This window comes from Egretta garzetta, unplaced genomic scaffold, assembly GCF_000687185.1.
Source record: "Egretta garzetta isolate BGI_Z169 unplaced genomic scaffold, ASM68718v1 scaffold256, whole genome shotgun sequence".
In the NCBI taxonomy this organism is placed as follows: Eukaryota; Metazoa; Chordata; class Aves; order Pelecaniformes; family Ardeidae; genus Egretta; species Egretta garzetta.
Window position 1 is genome coordinate 3,534,478 of NW_009260073.1, and position 20,194 is coordinate 3,554,671.

A 20,194-nucleotide genomic window follows, 5' to 3' on the forward strand; every position below is an offset into this window, starting at 1 on the left:
CCTTCTTAAAATAAGGGGTGAATCATACTCAGTACACCAGGGAATATAATGATCATGACCTTTAGTTTCTTATGTTTAGATATCTAATTGTGTTGTGTATTGATATCAGTGATAAAGAACTTAATGAATTTTCAGGGAAACTGTACACTTCTGAAAGGTAATTAATATAAAAAGATGATAGGATATAGTGATTTTGTACCCCCACCCCCTCCCAAGATTTTTTCAGTTAAAACCACTTGTATGATTTTTAAATTTCAGGACAAAGTTGAAAATGTTAGACCTGTCTGGAGACACCTGTCATAAAAGTATTTTTGTTGGGATTTTTTTTGGTTGGGGTAGATAAATGTATGTAGCTATCTTACTTAGGATTTATTTATTAAGATAGGTGAAATGAAAACTCTCGAACTTGTATCTTGCTGTAGCTACTCCTGTGACTTATTGAACTTCCAAGGTATGTAACTGGATAGGAACACTGCCTAGTTGTCTTCCTAGGTAGGATTTGTGCAAGGGGAAAATATTAGGCCTGACTTCCATTTAACCTGTTTCTGGGGAAGGATTTAGTACCTTTGTGCATGCCCACTGTATCTTTCCACCTCTTCCTGTCCCCAGTTCAAGAAAGATGAGGAATTCCTAGAAAGAGTCCAGAGGAGAGCAACTAGGATGATTAAGGGACTGGAGCATCTCCCCTACGAGGAAAGGCTGAGAGAGTTGGGCTTCTTCAGCCTGAAGAAGAGAAGACTGAGAGGGGACCTCATCAATACATACAAATGTCTTAAGGATGAAAGTCAAGAGGATGGAACCAGACTCTTTGCAGTGGTGTCCAGTGACAGGACAAGGGGCAATGGGTACAAACTGAGACATAAGAGGTTTCAGTTGAATATGAGGAGAAACTTCTTTACTCTGAGGGTGACAGAGCACTGGAACAGGCTGCCTAGGGGCATTGTGGAGTCTCCTTCTCTGGAGATATTCAAAGTCCGCCTGGATGAAGTCCTGTGTAACATGCTCTAGGAGAACCTGCTTTAGCAGGGGGGTTGGACTAGATGATCTCCCGAGGTCCCTTCCAACCCTTGCAATTCTGTGATTTTGTAATGCTTTTAATGCAGTGTGGATTATCTGAAATAAAAATTGTGTGAGGACTCAACTTTAATCAGGCAGGATCCCAAGATCTAAACTGAACTCTGCAGTTATGTACAACATGAAAGAGAAATGGCCGTCATGTGGTCAGTTTGTGTAGTTCTTCCTAAACTGACACAAATTTGAGTAAAACTAAAAAAGTCTTCCATAGCTACATGTCTTATTATTCTTAGGAAATGCCTTATTTAGTACCTCGAGTTGATAATTATGGATCTTATCTGTGATGTCAGTTGATGGAGATGTCACATTAGACTTGAACAGGCAGGTTATGTTGTCTTTGCAGGATGCTTGAGGAAGTGTACTGAGAAGTCGCAAATGAGTATAATCTTGATTTCTGTCATCCGAATGCTCTAATGCCCATTGACTGGTATAAACTAGGAGTACAAAAATAATTGGCTTATCCCAAAACAAAAAATCAGGTTATCTGGAACACTAGGTGAAAAAGACTTGTGTTACGCTTGGGGGAATATTCATTAGACTGAGCACATTGATAGTGTTTTTTGGAACACTCAGACTGAAACTGCATCTAAATTTTGATTCAAAGATGTATGGCATAGAGAAGCCTTTTTAATCCTGGGAACTGACATGCTATAGAGGCTGCGTTGTGTTGGTTATGCAGAGATAAACTTCTATCAGTTTTAAGGTTTTCCCCAAGTGCTTAGAACAAGAATATTTCAAAGCATTCCTGAGGCCTACTAATGAAGAAAATTGAAATAGGTCACAGTGATGTTGACCTTTGAAGAAAACTCAAACTTGGTTTGAAGAGGAGCCTTAAGGCTTTTTTTTCCAGCCTGTCAAACTTGACCTTTTTTCATAGTCTGTCTTGTTTTGGTCACAGATTTTTCACGTATCTACATATTCATGTCAAACAAATGCTCCCTATGTCAGTTACTGAGTCAGGTATTCAGAACAGAATAGCAAACGCTTTTTGGTAGCTAGCAAGCATTTTGCACAAGATGCAATCACCTAATACAGAGTAAAATCTCATTTTAACATAACGCCTGTTGGGTATCATATAAATGCTAAGTAATGTACATGTTGAGATAAGTATTTTTAAAAATAGCTTCAGGAGTGTAAGAAGCAGTTTTAACTTTTATTCTTGCTATGGGCCTAAGCTATGAAAGTTTGCTTTATTTCTGTCTCTGTAAGGCTGCTTTTACAGGGCCAGATGGTAGCCTATGAAATGTGGTGTAGCTAGGGAGAAAATAGGCCCTCATCACAAGCAGCTAGTCATGAAAATTTAAGGGCTGTATTAGTCTTGATATAAATGTGCAAATAAATTTGGAGTAACCATAGTGCTGATGGGTATAATTGTGCTGGCTCCAATATACTACCTGGTTTGCTAAAAGCTAAGGGTGAAGCTACTCCTGTCTTTAGAAAGATGATTTTGTGCTAGCTGGAGTAAAGCTGGTGTGCTTGCACTTTTAGCAATTAAAATCTTGACTTTATGCATCTGGTGGTGAGCCAAGTTCAGTGGTAGAAATTTACTGGTTTTGAATAGTTTTGCTTGTGGTGTTAGAATTTTAGCTGGCAAGAAAACACTTCTGGGTGGATAAATGGACATTTATTGCATATGCAAGCACTTTGAGATTTAAGTTAAGAGTGAAATTAATGTGTCACACACAGTGGACTCAAACAGCAATAATCTGTAGTTTATGTTTGATTTCTGCTTAGATTTTTGTGGTAAACTGTTGAAAGAAGTTTGCAAGAATGTAACAAGCACTTTGGATGTAACATGCACTTGCTGTGGCTTAGTGCTGTGTCCTGTGCTGCAAATACAGAGTTTGTACCAAGAGATGCGTTTTGTGTCATTGGTAAAGGAAAACGGAATTGTGAATTCTTTAGACTGGTTACTGGGGTGTGTTCTTTCCTGATGGTTCTAGCTGAATTGCTTTCCAATGTAATTAAATATTCTTTTTATCTTTTTGTAAAGAGGTAGTCTATGGAAGTCCTCTGAGAAGTGGAACTGCCTAAGCCTCAACTTGTCTGCCAAACTGGTATCTGGGGGAGAAGAGTGATCAGAGAATTAGGTTTTTACCTTGCTGCTGACTTTCCTGAAACCTGGAGGGACTTGAGTTTTCTGAGACAGCTCTCCTTTATCAAACTGAAATTGGTTGGGGTTTTAAAGCTTACCTCTTCTATTTTCTAAGCACTTGCAACAGATGTTGAGAGTAAAATTGTGTTGTTTTAGTCTGTCTTCCTCTTGGGAGACATGCTGGTTTTAGTCAAGGGTGCATTATGCATGAAATAACCAGATTCATGCTATGTGTGATAGTCTGCTAACTATAGAGGGAGCAGATCCTGAGCTCTAAAGCCATGCACCTAAAGCTGCTTGTATCTGTGCCAGGGAATCAGAATCTCAGCAGCTGATGCTGCTGTCTGACAGGTATGTAGATGGGTTACTAGAAGATTAATAGAGAATACTCCTGTCTGTAAGGAAACATGATCTTAAATGAGATAGCTTTTGAGCTGAAGGGTGACTGTATTTGATTCACTTCCAGGATTAAGATTGAAGACAGGTGAGTACCAAAGCATGTATGGTTTGTCAGTTGTGAACTGACACCTCTCTATGAGGAATGAATAGGAAACTAGAACAGACTTGACAGAATGGGTCTTTCTGCACAGTCCTACCAGGGCCTCAAAATAAACTAAGGGAGTTCTCTGTAGGTAGGATTTCAGAGGTCTTATAACCTTGTAAGATTATTTTGTTAATCTAAACTGGAACTGAAGTAGTAGTCCTATCTGACCTTGCATGGATTAGTTTGTAAGGATGTGGACTCATGGTCCTGGCTGTTGGAACTGCAATGGGGATGCATCATGCGGTACATCAGGGGTGGAAGGCCAGTAACAGCCCAGTTCTGCCACAACACAACTTTGGCAAGGTAACTTGTGCTACCTGAGCAGGCCTTGGAAGCCATGCTGAGCTCTGTGTTGCTAATGGCTAGTTCAAAGTGATCTGCCATACTGATTGCAGATTATTAATTCAGGGTATACCTGTATTGTTTTGTCTGCATCTGTCTGAAAAGTGATGTGTCTTGCATGTGGCTTATGTGTGTATCAAATGCAAGCTTAATATATTGTGGCCTGCAGAGCTGAGGAGGAAGGAAATAAACAAATGAGAAACTGGTGCTTTACATACTTTGGGAAGGAGCACATTTAGAGCAGGATATCCTGTTTTGAACAGGGTATCAATTAAGAGGTCACTCACGTGGAATTGTTTGTGGGTAAGTTGGTCCATGAACAAGGTGTAAGGAGGCACACTATGCATGGATGTAGTCATACAAAGAACTTCATAGCTGTGGAAATAAATGCAGATTCTGTGAAAATGAATGTGCTTGATATCAAAAAGATCATGTGCTTATTTAACTGATGATATGAAAATCAATAAATTGAACAAGAAAGCATATTAATCCAGAAATCTTAACTCTGGAGATCAGTAGGAATAAAAGTATTCAAGCTCTGCTGCATAAATCATCACTTCACTGACTTATTTTTGTTCAAGAATTAAGAAACCAGAAGAATTATTGGTGCATAGACCACCACACTGGCTTTCCAAGAAGAAACAAGCTCTGTATAAAGACAATATAGCAGCAAATTTAAATGCAACTGTGCAAAAGGAGAGCTATATTAATCCTTTTTTGTTGGCAGTAAACACTTGTATAAACTGAAACTCTTGTTAAAAAAGTGCTAATTAGCATTTCGGTTCCTCTTCATGAAAAGCAATCACTTATCGCTTCCAGTATACTATAATTAAACCGGTGAGAAGTACTCATACTCTTATTTACAGTGAAATGCATATTTTTTACTTGTATTTGTCCAACTGGCAGTTGCTGTATCACTATGGTCCAGCATAGTCAGAAAGCTATTTTTTTTGAAATAAGAGTAAAACCCAATAGATGGGGTGAAAAGAGATGTTGCTTAAGAGCAAACAATAATAAGTGATCTGAGAGCTAATTAATGTAACAACTGAATTTGCAATATGCTTATAAGCAGATGAAGAAACAGTTGGCAGCTTAGTCTCTTGTCCCTGCCAATATACAACTAAAGTTACAGTAAAACTTCCATATTAGTCTTTCACATTGCAATAAAAAGTATCCTTGTAGGCATTAAACAAGAGGTGTGGAAAAATACAGTATTTCTTCAACTGGTTCTTTTTTTTTATTATGGTAGCATTTGAATGACATGCAAGTTTACTAGTTAGGTTGTATGAGGCAGCACTTGAATTCTGTATTTAAAGTGGCTTCTAAGTGACTTAATTGCTTCCTGATATTTTCTGCAGTTGTTGAAAGGATATAGAAATTAACAATTTAAACCAGTGAAGCCATTTCTGGAATAACTTCAGTGGCTACTGAGTCAGACCCCAGGAAAGGGGTTTAAAGAGCATTGGGATTGTTTTGCCTGGTGTTCTGTAAAATAAATCCTCCTTCTCATAGACCCGTGAAGAACTATATCCATACTATACATATTTATGCTCATTTTGTTTCTTAAACTGGATCAAGGAATTAATTATTTTCTTACAGGATTTCTTGACAATTTCAACCCAAGAAACCATTTTTCCCAGATAACATCTGCAGATGTGAGCATCTTCAGAACTGAATTTTGAAGAGAGCTGGCTGAAGATTTATCCCTACAAAAGAAAGGAAGACTATAATTCTGTAGTACTAGTGAATAAGGAATGCATGACTAGAGATTAAGAGCCTGGTCCTTCATTTGTTTGCACCTGTGATTTAATTAGAAGTGAAAGTGGGTATTTGCCACTGTTGTCTTGATTTGGTAAGTTTGCAGTCTGTCTGCACAGGTGGCAGTGGTACATGTATTCATATAAAGTGATTTACACTGCATGCAAGTAAATCTAAACCAAGTCTTCTCATGACAATTCTGGAGTTTGTGGTCAAAACTGAATGGCAGCGTACCTCCACAACTACTGCCAAGTTCCTCTTAGTAGCTAGAGTCTCCCTTCGCTGTAGGTTTTCTGCTGTGGTGAATTTATTTAGTTCTGTGTCTGTACAGGACCTAACATGGTTACATTCTGAATCATGGTGAGGACTAATAATTAAGTAGCAATGACTAGCCGCTTTAGAATGAGGCATTAGTTCTCTTTGCCTGTACTGTACCCATGGCATCATGCAATATTTTTTCCAAGACTTATATCTGACTAGGCTGTGATGAGCTCATGGTCTAATTATAGATATGGTTAGCTCTTGTAACTTTATATCATTAGTATAACTGCAGCTGCTATTGTTATTTATGTAAATAGCCATTTTTGAAGAAGCTTCCTTGCCACTGGATACACTGCATTCTTGTGAGCTCATGGTCTTCACAAGAGCTAAAAGGCCATATAAGTATGTGTCTCTATGGAAAAGCAACAGAATTCTCAAAAGTGCTTCCAGATGGCCTAACTGCTTTTTCTTAGAGTAAATTAAGTAGTAAAAAAAAAAATCCAGTTAATTCAATGGCAGTGGACTGGGCATTTTTTTTTTTTTAAATGGCTGGAATATTCAGTAGGTCAACAGGAGTGTGCTGTAAAAGCCCTGAAGCAAATGGCAGAAGAAGGAAGGATCAACAGTATGAAAAGTATAGCCAGGGAATTGATCAAATATTGGTCGCTGCAATTTTTTAGTGGTATTCCTGAGACCTCAAAATGGGAATATCTTTTTACAGAAGTGTGTTTGGTGCCTAGAAGCAGGCTGAGTTTGTAGAAAATGTAAATAACAAAGTTCCCATTTGAATGCAGGTTTTCATGCACCCATGATTAATAAAAAGCGGTGATGTGGTGGAAACTCTCCACTAGTATCAGGCAACAAGAACAACACCCTGCTCTTCAGAAATACATGAGCAACATCCCAATGTCAAGGTTTTTTTACCTAATGATATCATGGCTGGGTTGTCTCAAAGGTAGTAGCAAATGCAGCTTGACATGGAGGCAGACGAAGGTACAAACTTTAGCTGAAGGTGAAAGTCAAGTAAGAGGCAAATGGATGCACAGAATTTTAGAAGCAATAAAAATTGAATTACCCAAAAGCCGTAGACTTGCCTCTTCCTATTAAGTTTTTTACTGTAGAAAATGCGTCACTGCTCTGCTTGAGTCAGGAATGTGCATTGCTTATAGGTTCAACTTTTAGCCTAGTGAAGGTGTATTATTGTAAGAGATGGTTTAAGCAGGAGAAAACTTGCCTGTTTTCAGTTGTCTTTCAGATATACTGCCTTAGTCTTCACAAATGCATGAGGAAAAATGGGGTGGGGGGAATATAAGATCTGCCCTTTCTCCTGACTTGCTGTCTCCTGTATCTGTAGAAGTGTTGGGGTTTTCATTTTTCTAATCTTTGTTTAAAAAATAAAGCCAAAAAAATAACCCAAAGAAAAAAACATCATATCCCCCCACCACCCTCCCCAAAAAAAAGGGTGTAAAAATCCCTGAAATTCCTTGGAAGTTATTTTACCGTGGGTCCTAGCAAAAAACAAGACAGGTGTGCGAGGTCATGTGTGAGGTAGCAGCTACTGGCCAGCTGTACCTCCTAGCTGGTGTGCAGGCGCTCAGGACTTGGTAACTGTAGTCCCTGCTGCCTCTTCCTTCTACCTGCCTCCCTTTCCTGTAGGGTCACTAAAACTAGAGGACCTCCAAAGCGGTTGGGATTATTGCTATAAGACTGGGAGAAAAGACCGGAAATCTGTTTGTTCATGCTGAATTAGGGGAGAGGAGGCCTAAGATTCATCCTTTGGACCTGTAGCTATCTTCTGTTTCTTCTGAATTTCTTTCTTGTTATGTACGTTCATAAGCTTTTTTCATCTGTATTGAATGAATTTTGCAGGGATATGCTTTGATATGTTATTTCTTGATTTACTATATTTAAAGAGGATAAAAGTATTGAAACAAATTGGAAGAAGGTCCAAGTGCTCAGGACTCTAGGAATAGAACTCCTTGATAGAATGTTGGAAGCCATGCAGGCTGTGGGTCCTCTTAAAGCCCTTACAACTGTTCTATCCTGAAGGTAAAAAGGCATTTTTCAGAAATGTTAGAGATGTGACATCAGCTTAACTGAAATACCAAAGGTGGCATCAATGGAGTGTTTAAAAACATTTGAATTGTAACCTGCCATTGACTGCAACAGACTTGCTGTGAGGTGACAAAGACACAGGTAAGTGTAGTGAAGTTGATATCAAAACAGATATTGCAGACTCATCATGAGGCACAGATGGAAGACCAGTTTTAACTAATGACGGGCACCTGTATCTGAGAATCTAATTGGCATCTGAGCCTTTAAAGTGTGACTGGATTACAATTCTGGACTATATCCTGAATTTCAAAAGCTGATAAAAATCTTGCTGCTCTTTCAGTTGGTTTTGTCTGGGATGTATCACATAGGATAATGTTTTAAACATGATTTCATCATGTATTGTAACTGTAATACAATACTTATTGATACATCTGGCATTTTCTTATTATGGATTTCCTAGCTGTTCAATTTCATGCATATACAGGTGTGTGTACATATGCATGTAGCATTTTTACAACCCGGATTCTCTTTATTTTGTGCTTATTTCTGACTTCTCCTTGGGCCTACTTCTAATAGTGTAATTATTCCCTTTAAAGATAGTATTCCTTCTTAATACTGTTTTTCAAGGAAGTAAGAATTGGGCTCTGAGAACTACATTTTTCTGCACTCAATTTTTTCGAAGGGGTTAATGCAAATATGCAAACTTAATAAAATCTGTCAATTTAGAAATTCAACTGACGGCTTATTACTGTCTTGATACTGAGAAAGTGACATGCGTGTCCTTTCACAAATCCTTTTCCAGCCAGGGAAGGAACTGTAAAATAGGTCACAAAGTTTTATCAGAGAAGCTGCTTTATGGCTGTGGGGTGAAGTTTAGTGTTCTCACCTCAAGAGATACTAGGTAGTTGTGAAACTCCTTTTATGGGTGCTCAGATTCTTATTAATACTGAATTAGAAAACTGTCTCAGAAGAAACATGGTGAGCAATTTGTGTTAAAGAACTGAGATTTACCTGAGAAATAACTTAATCCACAATTTCAAGTTTGCTTAAACAAACAGCCCGTTTGGTTTGCATGTTTCTTGCTCTCTGCAGAATTTGGGGGGGGAAAAAAACCACCAACAAAATACAAACCCCACAACATGTATATATTGGATGCGTAACCTTTTTCTTTTGTTAATTACCTTTCTTAATATGCCACTGCCTTCAAAGAGTAGGCTTACCCAAAGTAATTTTTTTGAAAGCAGATGCAGAACAAGGCACTATAGTGGTTGCATTGCAAAGCAAGGAGACATCTCAGCAAAGTAGATGCTCTAAAAGGGAAAGAGACAGTGTTTACTGCAAGGGAAAAGGTGACATTTTGTTGCATGAATGCACTCCAGGGTTCCTGATGATGTTTGCTATTTTCCTGCCTGTCTCAATAACTTAAAAATCTGTCAGTGAGTAATGGTGCTGTATTTATTGACCCTATTTAGATTGCTAAATAAGTCACCTGAAGTTGAGGGAAATTCTTAAAGTTGATCAAAAGCAATGCAAGTCCAGTTCAAAAGTAAGCATATATAGGTCTTGCCTCTGAGAGCGTCTGGGTTCATAGGCTAAGCTTCAAATTCCTTTCAGTTGGCAGTGATGGCAAGAACTTATCTATGCTTGCCAAGTAAATAGCTGTTACTTCTTTGAGACCCAGTCTGTAGTCATTGCCTTTCACTGTGTTAGTTGATTTTTTTTTTGGGGGGTGGGGTGGGTTTTTTTGTACTGAACCTATAAATTTCTAAATGCTCCAGGACTTGCTGCTCTGATAGTCCTGCCATTCTTAACAAAGAAAGAGACCCTTGGTCAAAAGGAGACAGGGTAACAGTTAAGATATTTGTGTAACTAACCTTGAACACTGGAATTCATTCCAGCCTGCTGTAAACTTGCATTCTTTGAGTGCTGCCATGTCAATTCCTCTTTCTGAGATTACAAGCTGGGACTGGAAGGCTCTTCTAGTATTCTTCATGTCACCTAAGAGATCTAAACTGATGGAAACTAGAAGACCTGAAGGAAAAAGTTAAACTAAAAATGTCACTCTGGCCTCTCTGCACATGTTACAGACTTTATGCTTTTGAATTGACATCAGCAGGCTTTCTTGTGAGAGGAAATGGGTACACAAGTGATACTGCGGTATTATTCTCATTCCCCAAGTCTTTTACCTTCCTGTCACTCTTCTTCATGCTATTACTAAGGTTTGAATTCCTGAAAATTTTAACTTTGTTCTTGGCAGCAAGGGTAATCTAGCCTTGAGAACGCTTGTGGAGAGAGGCTTTCAAGTTTTTTAGCAGTTATAATTGCACAGTTTTCCCACTTATGTCTTCCTGAGCTCTGACATTCTGGATGGGCATGTTGGCATGCAAGATGCTCCCCATGTTAGAGCTACTCTGTAGCAGTAGAAGCTGATGAGAGAGAGAGAGAAAGGGGAGAGAGTGGATTTCTACGTTATTAACCCAGAATGGTTGACTTCTGTTTCATTTATGACTGCCTTCGTGAATGAGGACATTGATCCAAAGATTTCTGGATTGAATGGATCCTGTTTTCAGTAGAATCAAGTCTTAAATGTAGGCCTAGTAAAGCTTAATTTAGAGATTCAGGAACATTAAATGATTTTAGTTATGCTGGTACTTCACTGCAATCATTGAAATTCAGGATTTCTTCACATTCAGGAATTGAGTGCGTGTCTTTCAGAATCTGTTTCTGAGTTTAAAATGCTTTCTACAGGATACTGCACTAATTGTGGTGGTTAGAGCAATCAAAGCTGAGGTTTGAAAGGAATTTATGACCTCTCTTTCAAAGAGGCCAAAGAGTTTTTGAAGATGGTTTGTTGGAAAGCTGCTTTCAAATGCCACTTTGAGTGGCAAAGAGGTTGAAAGTTAGCTGCCCATACAAAAGGCTTCTCCTAGGCAAAGTAGCATGCACTTGACTAATTTTCCACTAAGAGCTGTACATTATGTCCAGTGCGCTGGAAACTACTGAGACTCGCACCATAAATAGTGTAGTGAACAATGCCTTGGAGCTTGATGATTACTGTTAGCAGTAAACAACTGGTTGCTATAGTCAAAGGTAATCTTAATGGTTTGTGTGCTCTCTGAGACTAATGGGGTGGGACGGGGGAAATCTTGTACTTATGATTTTTACCAAACCAGAAAGTAAAAGCTAGAGTATATCTTATTGGAGTGTTTCATGTATATTAATCATAAGGTTTCTGCATCAAATTCTTGTTTCTTGTGAATTGTGGAATCATGGAAGATTTGTTAGAAGGGACCTGGGTAGGTCATCTAGTCCAAGCCTGTGCTCAGGGCAGGACTGTTGTCAATGTTGGATCGGTTCACTTGTGGTTTTGTTTAGCCAAATCTTGAGAGCCTTCAGGGATGGAAATTCCATGACATTCCTGGGTAACCTGTTCCAGTGCTGCAGTAATTTTAATCAGGAAGCTGTGTCTAATGTCCAGACTGGACCTTCAGAAGCTGACAACTGATCCAACTGGTTTATGGGAGCTGCATCCAGTGAACTGGCTGTTTGGCCACGAAATACATTGGTTCAGTTTTCTTAGCTAGGCTTGTAAAGATGTACGCTAGAATTGAAAGATGCTTCCAACTGTTTGTTTCAGATGCTCACACCAAGTGTGAATATACAGTTATAGAACAGCCTTTTGCCCCAGACAGAAAATGTTTTCTGTTTAGCAAATATTATGGTTTCAGAAGGTATTTGCTATTCATTGAAGCTGCAGTAATAAAAGATAAAGCGAACTTTTCCCTGTCACAGGAGACTCACACCATGTAAGCATTGCTAAATTTCTTAATTTTTGGATCCTGTATTATCAATCTCTGTTTAATGGTTTTGAGCTAATTTATGGAAGGTGACAGATGTTAGGTAAGTTGTCACACAAGCTTGATCAAAGGAGCCTGTAAGGAAGTGGAATGGAGCATGACTGTCAGAATGACATTTTAAATACACTGTCTGTTGATGCTATCATCATCACTGTGGATTTGATCCTATTTTTACAATACCAAATATTATATTTTAATGTACTCCTTGTTCTCTTGCCACCTGTGGAATGCTATATATGGTATCTTAAAGCTCCTGCAGATTAGTCATTGTTCTACTTTTGAATGGTTCATCTGTGAGGACCTTACAGTGTTTCTACTATTTTATGGCTAGGAAAAGTCACTAGCTGTTATCCTACAACTTCATATTTGTTATATCATGCATAATATTAAAACCTGCTAATTACTGTGGCTATCGATAAGAACAGAGATTATAGCCACGTTTAGTCCTTGCAACTTGCCTAAAAAGAAGCAGGTTCCAGCCTAAACCCAGTGACAAGACACTTCTGTTAGGTTAACAGAAGAAACACTGTGGATGAAGCTGCTGTTCTGTCTTCTTATAAATACTTGTAATGTGTTATCTTTTTTCCAGATGCTAACATTCAGGCTGTATCTACATAACATAATACAGTGCCCCTCTAGAGCTCTGAATGAGGGTGCTTAGATTATCAAACAGTTACAGATGCATCACAGCAGCATCACATTCGGGAGAAATAGCCCTGCTGAGACACAGAAAGTATTACTCAGAGGAGTGCTATGCTAACTTTGGTTTCTTGTTCTGCAGATATGCCCTAAGCTCTTTTTTTTTTTTTGTTCTGAATAATATTTAAAATATATTTCCTTCCCTTATCAACTATGAAGCTATAGATTTTTCTAGCTATTTCCCTGGATCTTTCAGTGAAAGTCTGATCTAACAAAACAGTGCTTAACTATGAGTCCAGCTTAGCCCAGGTCACCAACTTTAAGAGCTGCTTTGGTGTCACTTTTTTTAAATGAGAGAAAATGTGGGAAATGTATGTATCTTCTCCTGCTATGAATAAAGGCCCTCTTGTGCTTTTTCAGAGCAGAGTGCTATTCTGTTCTTTTTGAGAAGGGCGGTGTGAGTGTATGGCCCAGGGAAGTTCTTTCTATTGATGAGCAAATCTTCACTTGGCTTTATTTTGTATGAGTGATAAATCATTTGATATGATGAGATGCAGTAGTAAATCAGTAAATCTTTGCTTGTACTTGCACTAAATGCAGTAAATGTATCAGTTTTACATGCAAATGGGGCTTACAAATGTCAGTTCTCTCTGCCATCCCTAGATGTATATGTATTTGGAATACTTTTTTACAATTTCACTAGGATTTGTTTGATTAAAAATAAGTTTACTCTCAAGATATTATATTATAGTTAGTAGTGCCCCAGAAATGGTGTTGGTAGCAATAAGAGAATAAAAAAAATGGACATTTCTGATGGCTGCAAACAAATTCTTGTAATAAGAATTAATTTTTAACATGTAAATGGATTCCTATAACTAAAGCTCTGCTGGCTTTACTTGAGCTAGATTATATTAACATGGATGTTCTATATTCATATAAAACTCCTTCTTAATGCAGCATTAAGACTGAAAACCATCTTTGGATAATCAAATGTTAAGGTGAAATACACATCTATTCTTCACAGTATGCTTCTTCATAGCTTTAGAAATTCAGACAATAACATGCTTTTGCAATGATAAGTAATTCAAAGTTATATTTCAAACTTGATTTGATTTCAGGTTTAATGGAAATCACAAGATGAATATTTATCTGTTTCAAGATGAAGACCCTTCAACTCGAGTCTTGTGTCGGAAAATGTCAAATCTAGAAACACTTTCTGATGTTCTTAGTAACGAAGTAGTAGACTTTGCAAAGTCTTTTCGTGTAATGTGTGAGCATGGAAATTTTGATTTATTTGCTTTTATCAGTAGCCAAAGAGCAAAATTAGTTAAGCTTTGTTTTATTTGCAAAACATTTTGGTCAAGGCTTGTCTTTATTCTGTGAGTCTTGGACTTTGACACACTTTTGCCATCTTGAGCGTTCCTGTCTGGAGTCTGGCAGCTGTGGTTGAACCCATGTGAGTCTGAGATTACGGGAACAGCTGGAGGACTGAAATATACTGTGGGTGACTGTACAGTTTTCTTTTGACTTTACAGTACAAAACAATGAATCTTGTCTAGGCAGCTTAATATTTATTAGCGAGCAGACTACTGCTTGTCAAAATGCAAGCAAATGTTTTGCGTGGGTAAATGACAGTGTGTTTAGTGTAAGATCACTGTACCCAGGAAACTTCACTGAAGAGCTCTACATAGATAGCTGCATCCAAATAATTTAAGCCTTTGACTTAAAACCCATACCAAAAGTCTGGTTTATTTGTTAGGTATGTATTGAAGTGCAGTCCTTAGCATAATGGCAATGGAAGTAGCACTGGGTGGAATGAATTCATTGCTTCACATGCTTACTTGATAGAAAATCATGACCTAATGAAGTTGCTACACTGACTTAGAGCATTTGACTCTGGCCCATGTCTTTAACCTAAATATCTCTAAAAAACAGATCCATGTTTGTTTGTAACGCTTTCCTCTGTAAAAAGACATACTTTTTTTTTTCCCTTAGAATATGTTTTTTAGGCTTGCTTGCTTAGATGATTTAAAAAAATAAATTGCTGAAACCGGACACTTGTTAGATGCAGGTTGCTTTAGGACTTTATGTTGTGTAGGTAGGAAGAAATGAGGGAACAGTTTCAAAACCTGAGCATGAATGTAGACTGAAATTAGTGATTCCTTTTATGGTCTAAAGATTTGAATGTACTCAAATTTGGAGACGCTCAAAATAAACTCTTTAAGATTAGGTTCTGTATCATCAGGATTATACTTACAGAATTATTATTTTATAAGCAAAAAACCATTAACTTCAAAATGAGAAATGAGTTAACATATTACCAAAGCTTCCTAAAGTGCATGCCTGAGTCAGTTACAGTAAATTCACCTTATGTTTGAACATTTAATCTACCTAAATGTTTTCTGTTTAACATTTCCAGAAGTTAGTAAGAAATACAGAATAGCTTTTTGGCTTTGTGCTGATTTGCAATTAGTGACATTAAAAAGAAAGGGAAGAAATGTCTGTTTATGTAATTTTTGCTGATTACCACCATGCAGTGATTTTGGTCACCTGTGAAAGTTATCTGCTTCTGTGTATTGGAATCAAATGCACATCACAAGACTTAAGTTGTGTGGAGTGAGGAACGTTTCCCAAAAGAGCTTTTTCCTTTTATTGTGTGCTTGGAGCTACAGAGTATGAATACCAAAATCCAGAGTACAGATAGCTCTGTGGAAGGGTTACGAGCAACTGACAACCAGGATACAACAGGAGGACAAGGAGGTCTTCTGCCTTATGCTACTTTCTGAAGCTCACAGGAGGTGACGGTTGTCACGCTTCCCTTCTCCCACTTACTCTTCCAGTGGTATGCTCTCTATTTGTTCTGTTGTTTTGGGGAGACTATAGGAAGGACAGGTTCCAACTTGTTTCTATCCTAATGATGTGGATTTACCATTTTCATTCAAGTTTACTGAGTTACAGTAACTCTGTAGCATGGGATCTAGCTCATCCAAGGTCAGATTTTGGAGACCTGGGGGTTAGATGATCCTCTCTAAAGTCAGAAGCTGAGCAGTTAACTTCCCTTAGATTTTTCTTAGGAGTGACAATAAGGACAATTCATATTAGTACACTTTATTGTCCATGGGACATGGCAGATTTACACACTCTCCAACTAACATAGTGGGGAGCAGAATTTTGGCATATGTTCAGCCTGTGAATGTTCTGGCCCAAAGCGGCACCATGTCTTCCTGACAGACTGAAACTGTTCTAAAAAAGAAAAAAACAAAACAGAACCTCCAAACAACCAGAATACTCCTTAGAAGAAAAAGGAACAGGTAGGTCCAGGAGGAAAGACTGAAAAGGGGATCTGAAGTGACTCTAAAGTTGTTGCTCTTTGAACATAAGACTTTAAGTAGCTGCGTATGTAACTGTTTATTGCCTTAAGAAATTCTAATCCATCATCTCTGTAATGATTTTTTTGGTGGTGTTTCTTTTTTGTTCTAAGAAACATTGCCTTAGGAAGCTTGCTTAGATACCGGGTGTCACTTTGCTTAGGAAATTTTAGTGACTGGATGCAGTTGTCAGCCCTTCCAGAGGGGACCGAAGAGATGCGAATCTGGAAGAGAAGTGGGCTTGGGCTGTGGCTCTGCTCAGCCAGCTGTACAGGAGAGCAGGACCATCATGCTCAGAAAAAGAAGCTGAAGGCTGAGATGAGAGGTGGCCAGATTCAAATGCTGCATTTGCCTTGCTCTCTTAGCTTGAGCTCACTATTAACCCATGACGCCAAGCTCGTATTGTCTGCACGTTGAACTTTGGTCTGGCTTTAACTTAGGGCCAACAGGCTGCCTTAGCAATATTGCACAGGAAAAGCAAGTGGGGGGGCTGGCGCGCTCTCAAGCTCTGTTCCTACTGCAATGTGAAAGAAAATGGGTCAATGTTGGCTATGCGCAGGCATCGTTGCAGTTCAGACATAAAGGTTAGAAGGCACTTGGAAGTAATAGTGTGTGTGGAGTAATTCAGTAACAGCATTTTGTTTCTCCTAGCTTCTTTAATCCATTCAACTTCCAAAATACTTCCTTGCAGAACTTTGAGAAAATGTTTCTGTAACCTTTTTTGTGTTAATTTGAGGCATTTATCATCTAATATTCTTGTTTAAAAGAAAAAAAATTCCTACCAAACCTTTTAAATATTCCTGAGGTTTAGATTAACTGAAACAAACCCAGGTAACTTCTTGGAATTACCCGTTGCTAACAGCAATCATACTTTTGTGTTGTGCTCTGCCAATTGAATTTTCATTCTCACCATGAGCAGAAGGTAATGATAAAATGTTCTTCCTCTTTTTTTTTACTTTCAGAGACTAGAAAATGCAGATTAAATATCTTCATGCTTTGGAACCCCTCATGGCCTTATCATTGTGTCACTGTTCTAGTAAAATGCACAATCACAGCCTTGAGGAAAAAGCAATAAACATGTTGCTGAGAAAGGCACAGAAAAGCCACAGGGTGCCGAGGTTGAATGCTCCAATGCTAATTAAGACACTTACGCAGATCTAGAAACAGCTAAAGATAAGATTGTTCCTTTCCATCACTGCCACTAAATAGATGCAATTTTTGTGCATTGTAATCAAATCTGTGTATCTAGAAGAGGGCTGAAATTTGTGCTCTAGTAGAACAAATTCTTAAGAATTGAGGTTCTCTGAAGATGCTTACTGTTCTCTGCTTACTGTCAGGAGGATCATTCCAGGCTTTAGAGAACACTGATTCCAAACATCCGCATAATTATTCTTCTTTAACTTTGGTATTTTCCTAGAAGAGGAAAGGGAAAACAAAGCCAGAAGCAGAAATCCTAGTTATCCTGAACATGGCTGCTTGGTTTTTGTCTACCTGTCTCTGGAGAACATCTTAGCTGTGTACCTTAGGGAGGCATCTGCTCAGAGGACCAAACTGGCAAGATTTTTGGTACCTTCTGTGTGGATAGAATATCAGTTAAGGACCAGCATGGCACAGATGGCTTGATTCATTGTACAAGGGAGCAAAGTGAGCATTCTTAAAATATTTGCTTGTTTAAACGCTATTTAGTTATGACGGCTGCTCAAAGGCTCCTTTGAAGAAGGCAGGTCAATGAATCACCCAGAAATTCCAAATTTAAATTAGCTATTTCTTTTTGTTATGATTGGCTCATGCTGCTTTTCTGGGCATAGATGGGCTATTCTCTTCAGTGTGAGAAGTGATTAGTATTTAAAACTAAACAGCAACATCTCATTAAAATCATTAGATATCTTTGCATCTACTGGCAATGCCTGAAGAAGTTCTGTCTTGCCAATTGCAACTCAGTATTTGTTATACTACAGAAAGTTTTGGGCTGGGCAGTTTTTGTTCTTTGTTCAACTCAGGTGAACAGAGTTATTGTAAGATTGCAGGAAAAGTGCTGTAAGAAGGCTGAGACCAAGCCCATGGGATGATATTTTCAGCATCTGCATTTCCCTCTGCAGTTTTCTGATGTGCAGCTGCAGGCTGGGGTGCATGGAGTACCAGCTGGTGGATTTCTGGAGTGCAGGTGCTTACCCACTGCTCCCAGCTGGGTGCTCAAGGACCTGTTTCCAATCCCACCTCTTCTGGGGATCATACTTATGCAGTTTTGCTCAGCTACAGAGAAAATTCTAGTATAACTGATTTTTTTTTTTTCTTTTTCTGGCTGCCAAAATGCTTTGTTGTATAAACAACCTCACCATTTGGTATCAGGAAATGAGTATGTAGGTGTTATGTACTTAGGATCTTACATCTTTAAAGGGGATCATCATTGCAAACTGCTGAGGAATTACCAGCATCTATCTTGTGGAGAGTAAACATGAGTTAAAATAACCAACACCATCTGTAAGGCACTTTTAACTTCTGTTATTTGAAAGCTGTAGAGTACTTAAATATACTGACATAAATAAGAACATAATGAAAGATTAAATGAAAGCTAACTTGTAAGGAAAGCAAGCCCTATGGTCTGATTTCAGTGTGTGATAATGCCTCACATGTGCTCTTTGAAGGATTATGAAAAGGTGCTGTACATTTTCAGGAGTATCTAACTTAAAAAGAAGAACTTGACAAGCTGTAGCCTGTTCTTTACTTAGATTGTAGTTATTTGATTTCTTTATGGGCCAAAACAGTCCTTTGACTTACCTGTCAGTTACAAAATCACAGAATAAGTTAGCTTGGAAAGGAACTGTGGAGGTTGCTCTGAACCTCATTCAAACAAGAGGTTGGAGATGCTCAAAACTCACCTGGACAATCTGGGGTTTGTCCGGATGAATTCTGAGTATTTCCAGGAATGGGGATCCCACAGCCTCTCTGGGCAACTTGTTCCGGTACTTGACCACTGCCATGGTGAAGTTTCTATACCTAAACAGAATTCCCCTTGTTGTAACTTGCCTGTTGCTGTGCACTTTGCAGGAGAGTCTGGATCCATCTTCTCTATACCTTCCTCTTAGGTAACTGTCAACCAATTGCATCTTAAAAATAAATAAACTTCTATAAAGCAGTATAACAGAAAAAAAACCCCCAAACATACAAAGCAGAACACGCACACTTAACACAAGATAGAGCTAAGGCAAACAGCATCTTAGGTTTTGGAATAGCCATACTTGAGCATGACCAAAGTGTTATGTATGGAGGAATGTACAAGTACTTCTTAATGTTTGGTAAGGGCCTCAGCAGACAATTTTAGAATGTACTTAACCATTTTCCACAAGTGGTAAGGTTCATCTGCTACATGCTGTAGCACTGGTGTTGTGCTGGAAGTGGAGCTCAAAGTAGGGATTTTGCCTATTATCGCTTTAAACACTTGGAAATTTGAAAATACAAAATTCTGTTGCTTCTCAGACTTTAAGAGACATAAAGAGGTATAGGATGTTTGAACTGTTATGAAGCCATAAGTGTAACGAATGTGTACTGTGTTTCAATACTGTGAACTCTATTTAATACTCTTACAGTTTGCATTTTGAGTAACCTCATCTCACAGAACAGATACTGTATGTCAAACCAAATTTTATCTTAAATTAGAGCCCTTAGGAATTCTGTGATTTCAGCTGCTGTAATCTTCTTTCTGTTCTCTTTACTTGAATTCTTGATTCATATTATGATCACTCCTATATAAAAGTTGAGTAGTTTGATTGGGTTATGTTTAGTAATGTACGATATTCCTCTTACACAATTTTCTTAAGCCAAACTCACTTTGAGATTTATTGTGTTTACAAGTAAATGCTTTTTCTTTCATATTTCTTGTTTTTAGTCTCATTTATTAAAATGTGTTCATTGTTTTAGAACAAATATAAAGAACACCAAGGTTTGTTCTGATGTACAAAGTACTTTATGTCATTCTCTGATAGATTCCTCTGCTCTCTGAATTGAGGCTTTTCACAATTACTCTGTAAACTGCAAACAAAAGTGTTGTTGAGAGCTGAGACATCCTTAGGATTTATCTGGATCACCTGTTTTGCCTTGCGTACATTTCTCTGTTTTGGACAGTGACATTAAAAGCTTTCACTGTAATAGACTGGCTCTTTAAACAATGTCATGTTTAAAATACAAGTAAATAAGTATCCAA

The 20,194-nt window shown here is 38.2% G+C and overlaps 1 protein-coding gene across 1 annotated transcript in view; it reads right to left on the minus strand.

The window, feature by feature from the left end:
* Positions 1-18,974, minus strand: part of NWD2 (NACHT and WD repeat domain containing 2) — a 104,212-nt gene extending 85,238 nt beyond the window's left edge. The window contains 1 exon segment of the mRNA XM_009641301.2: positions 18,873-18,974. Within this exon segment, the coding sequence (XP_009639596.2) occupies positions 18,873-18,974 (102 nt within the window).
* Positions 18,975-20,194: the final 1,220 nt, after the last annotated feature.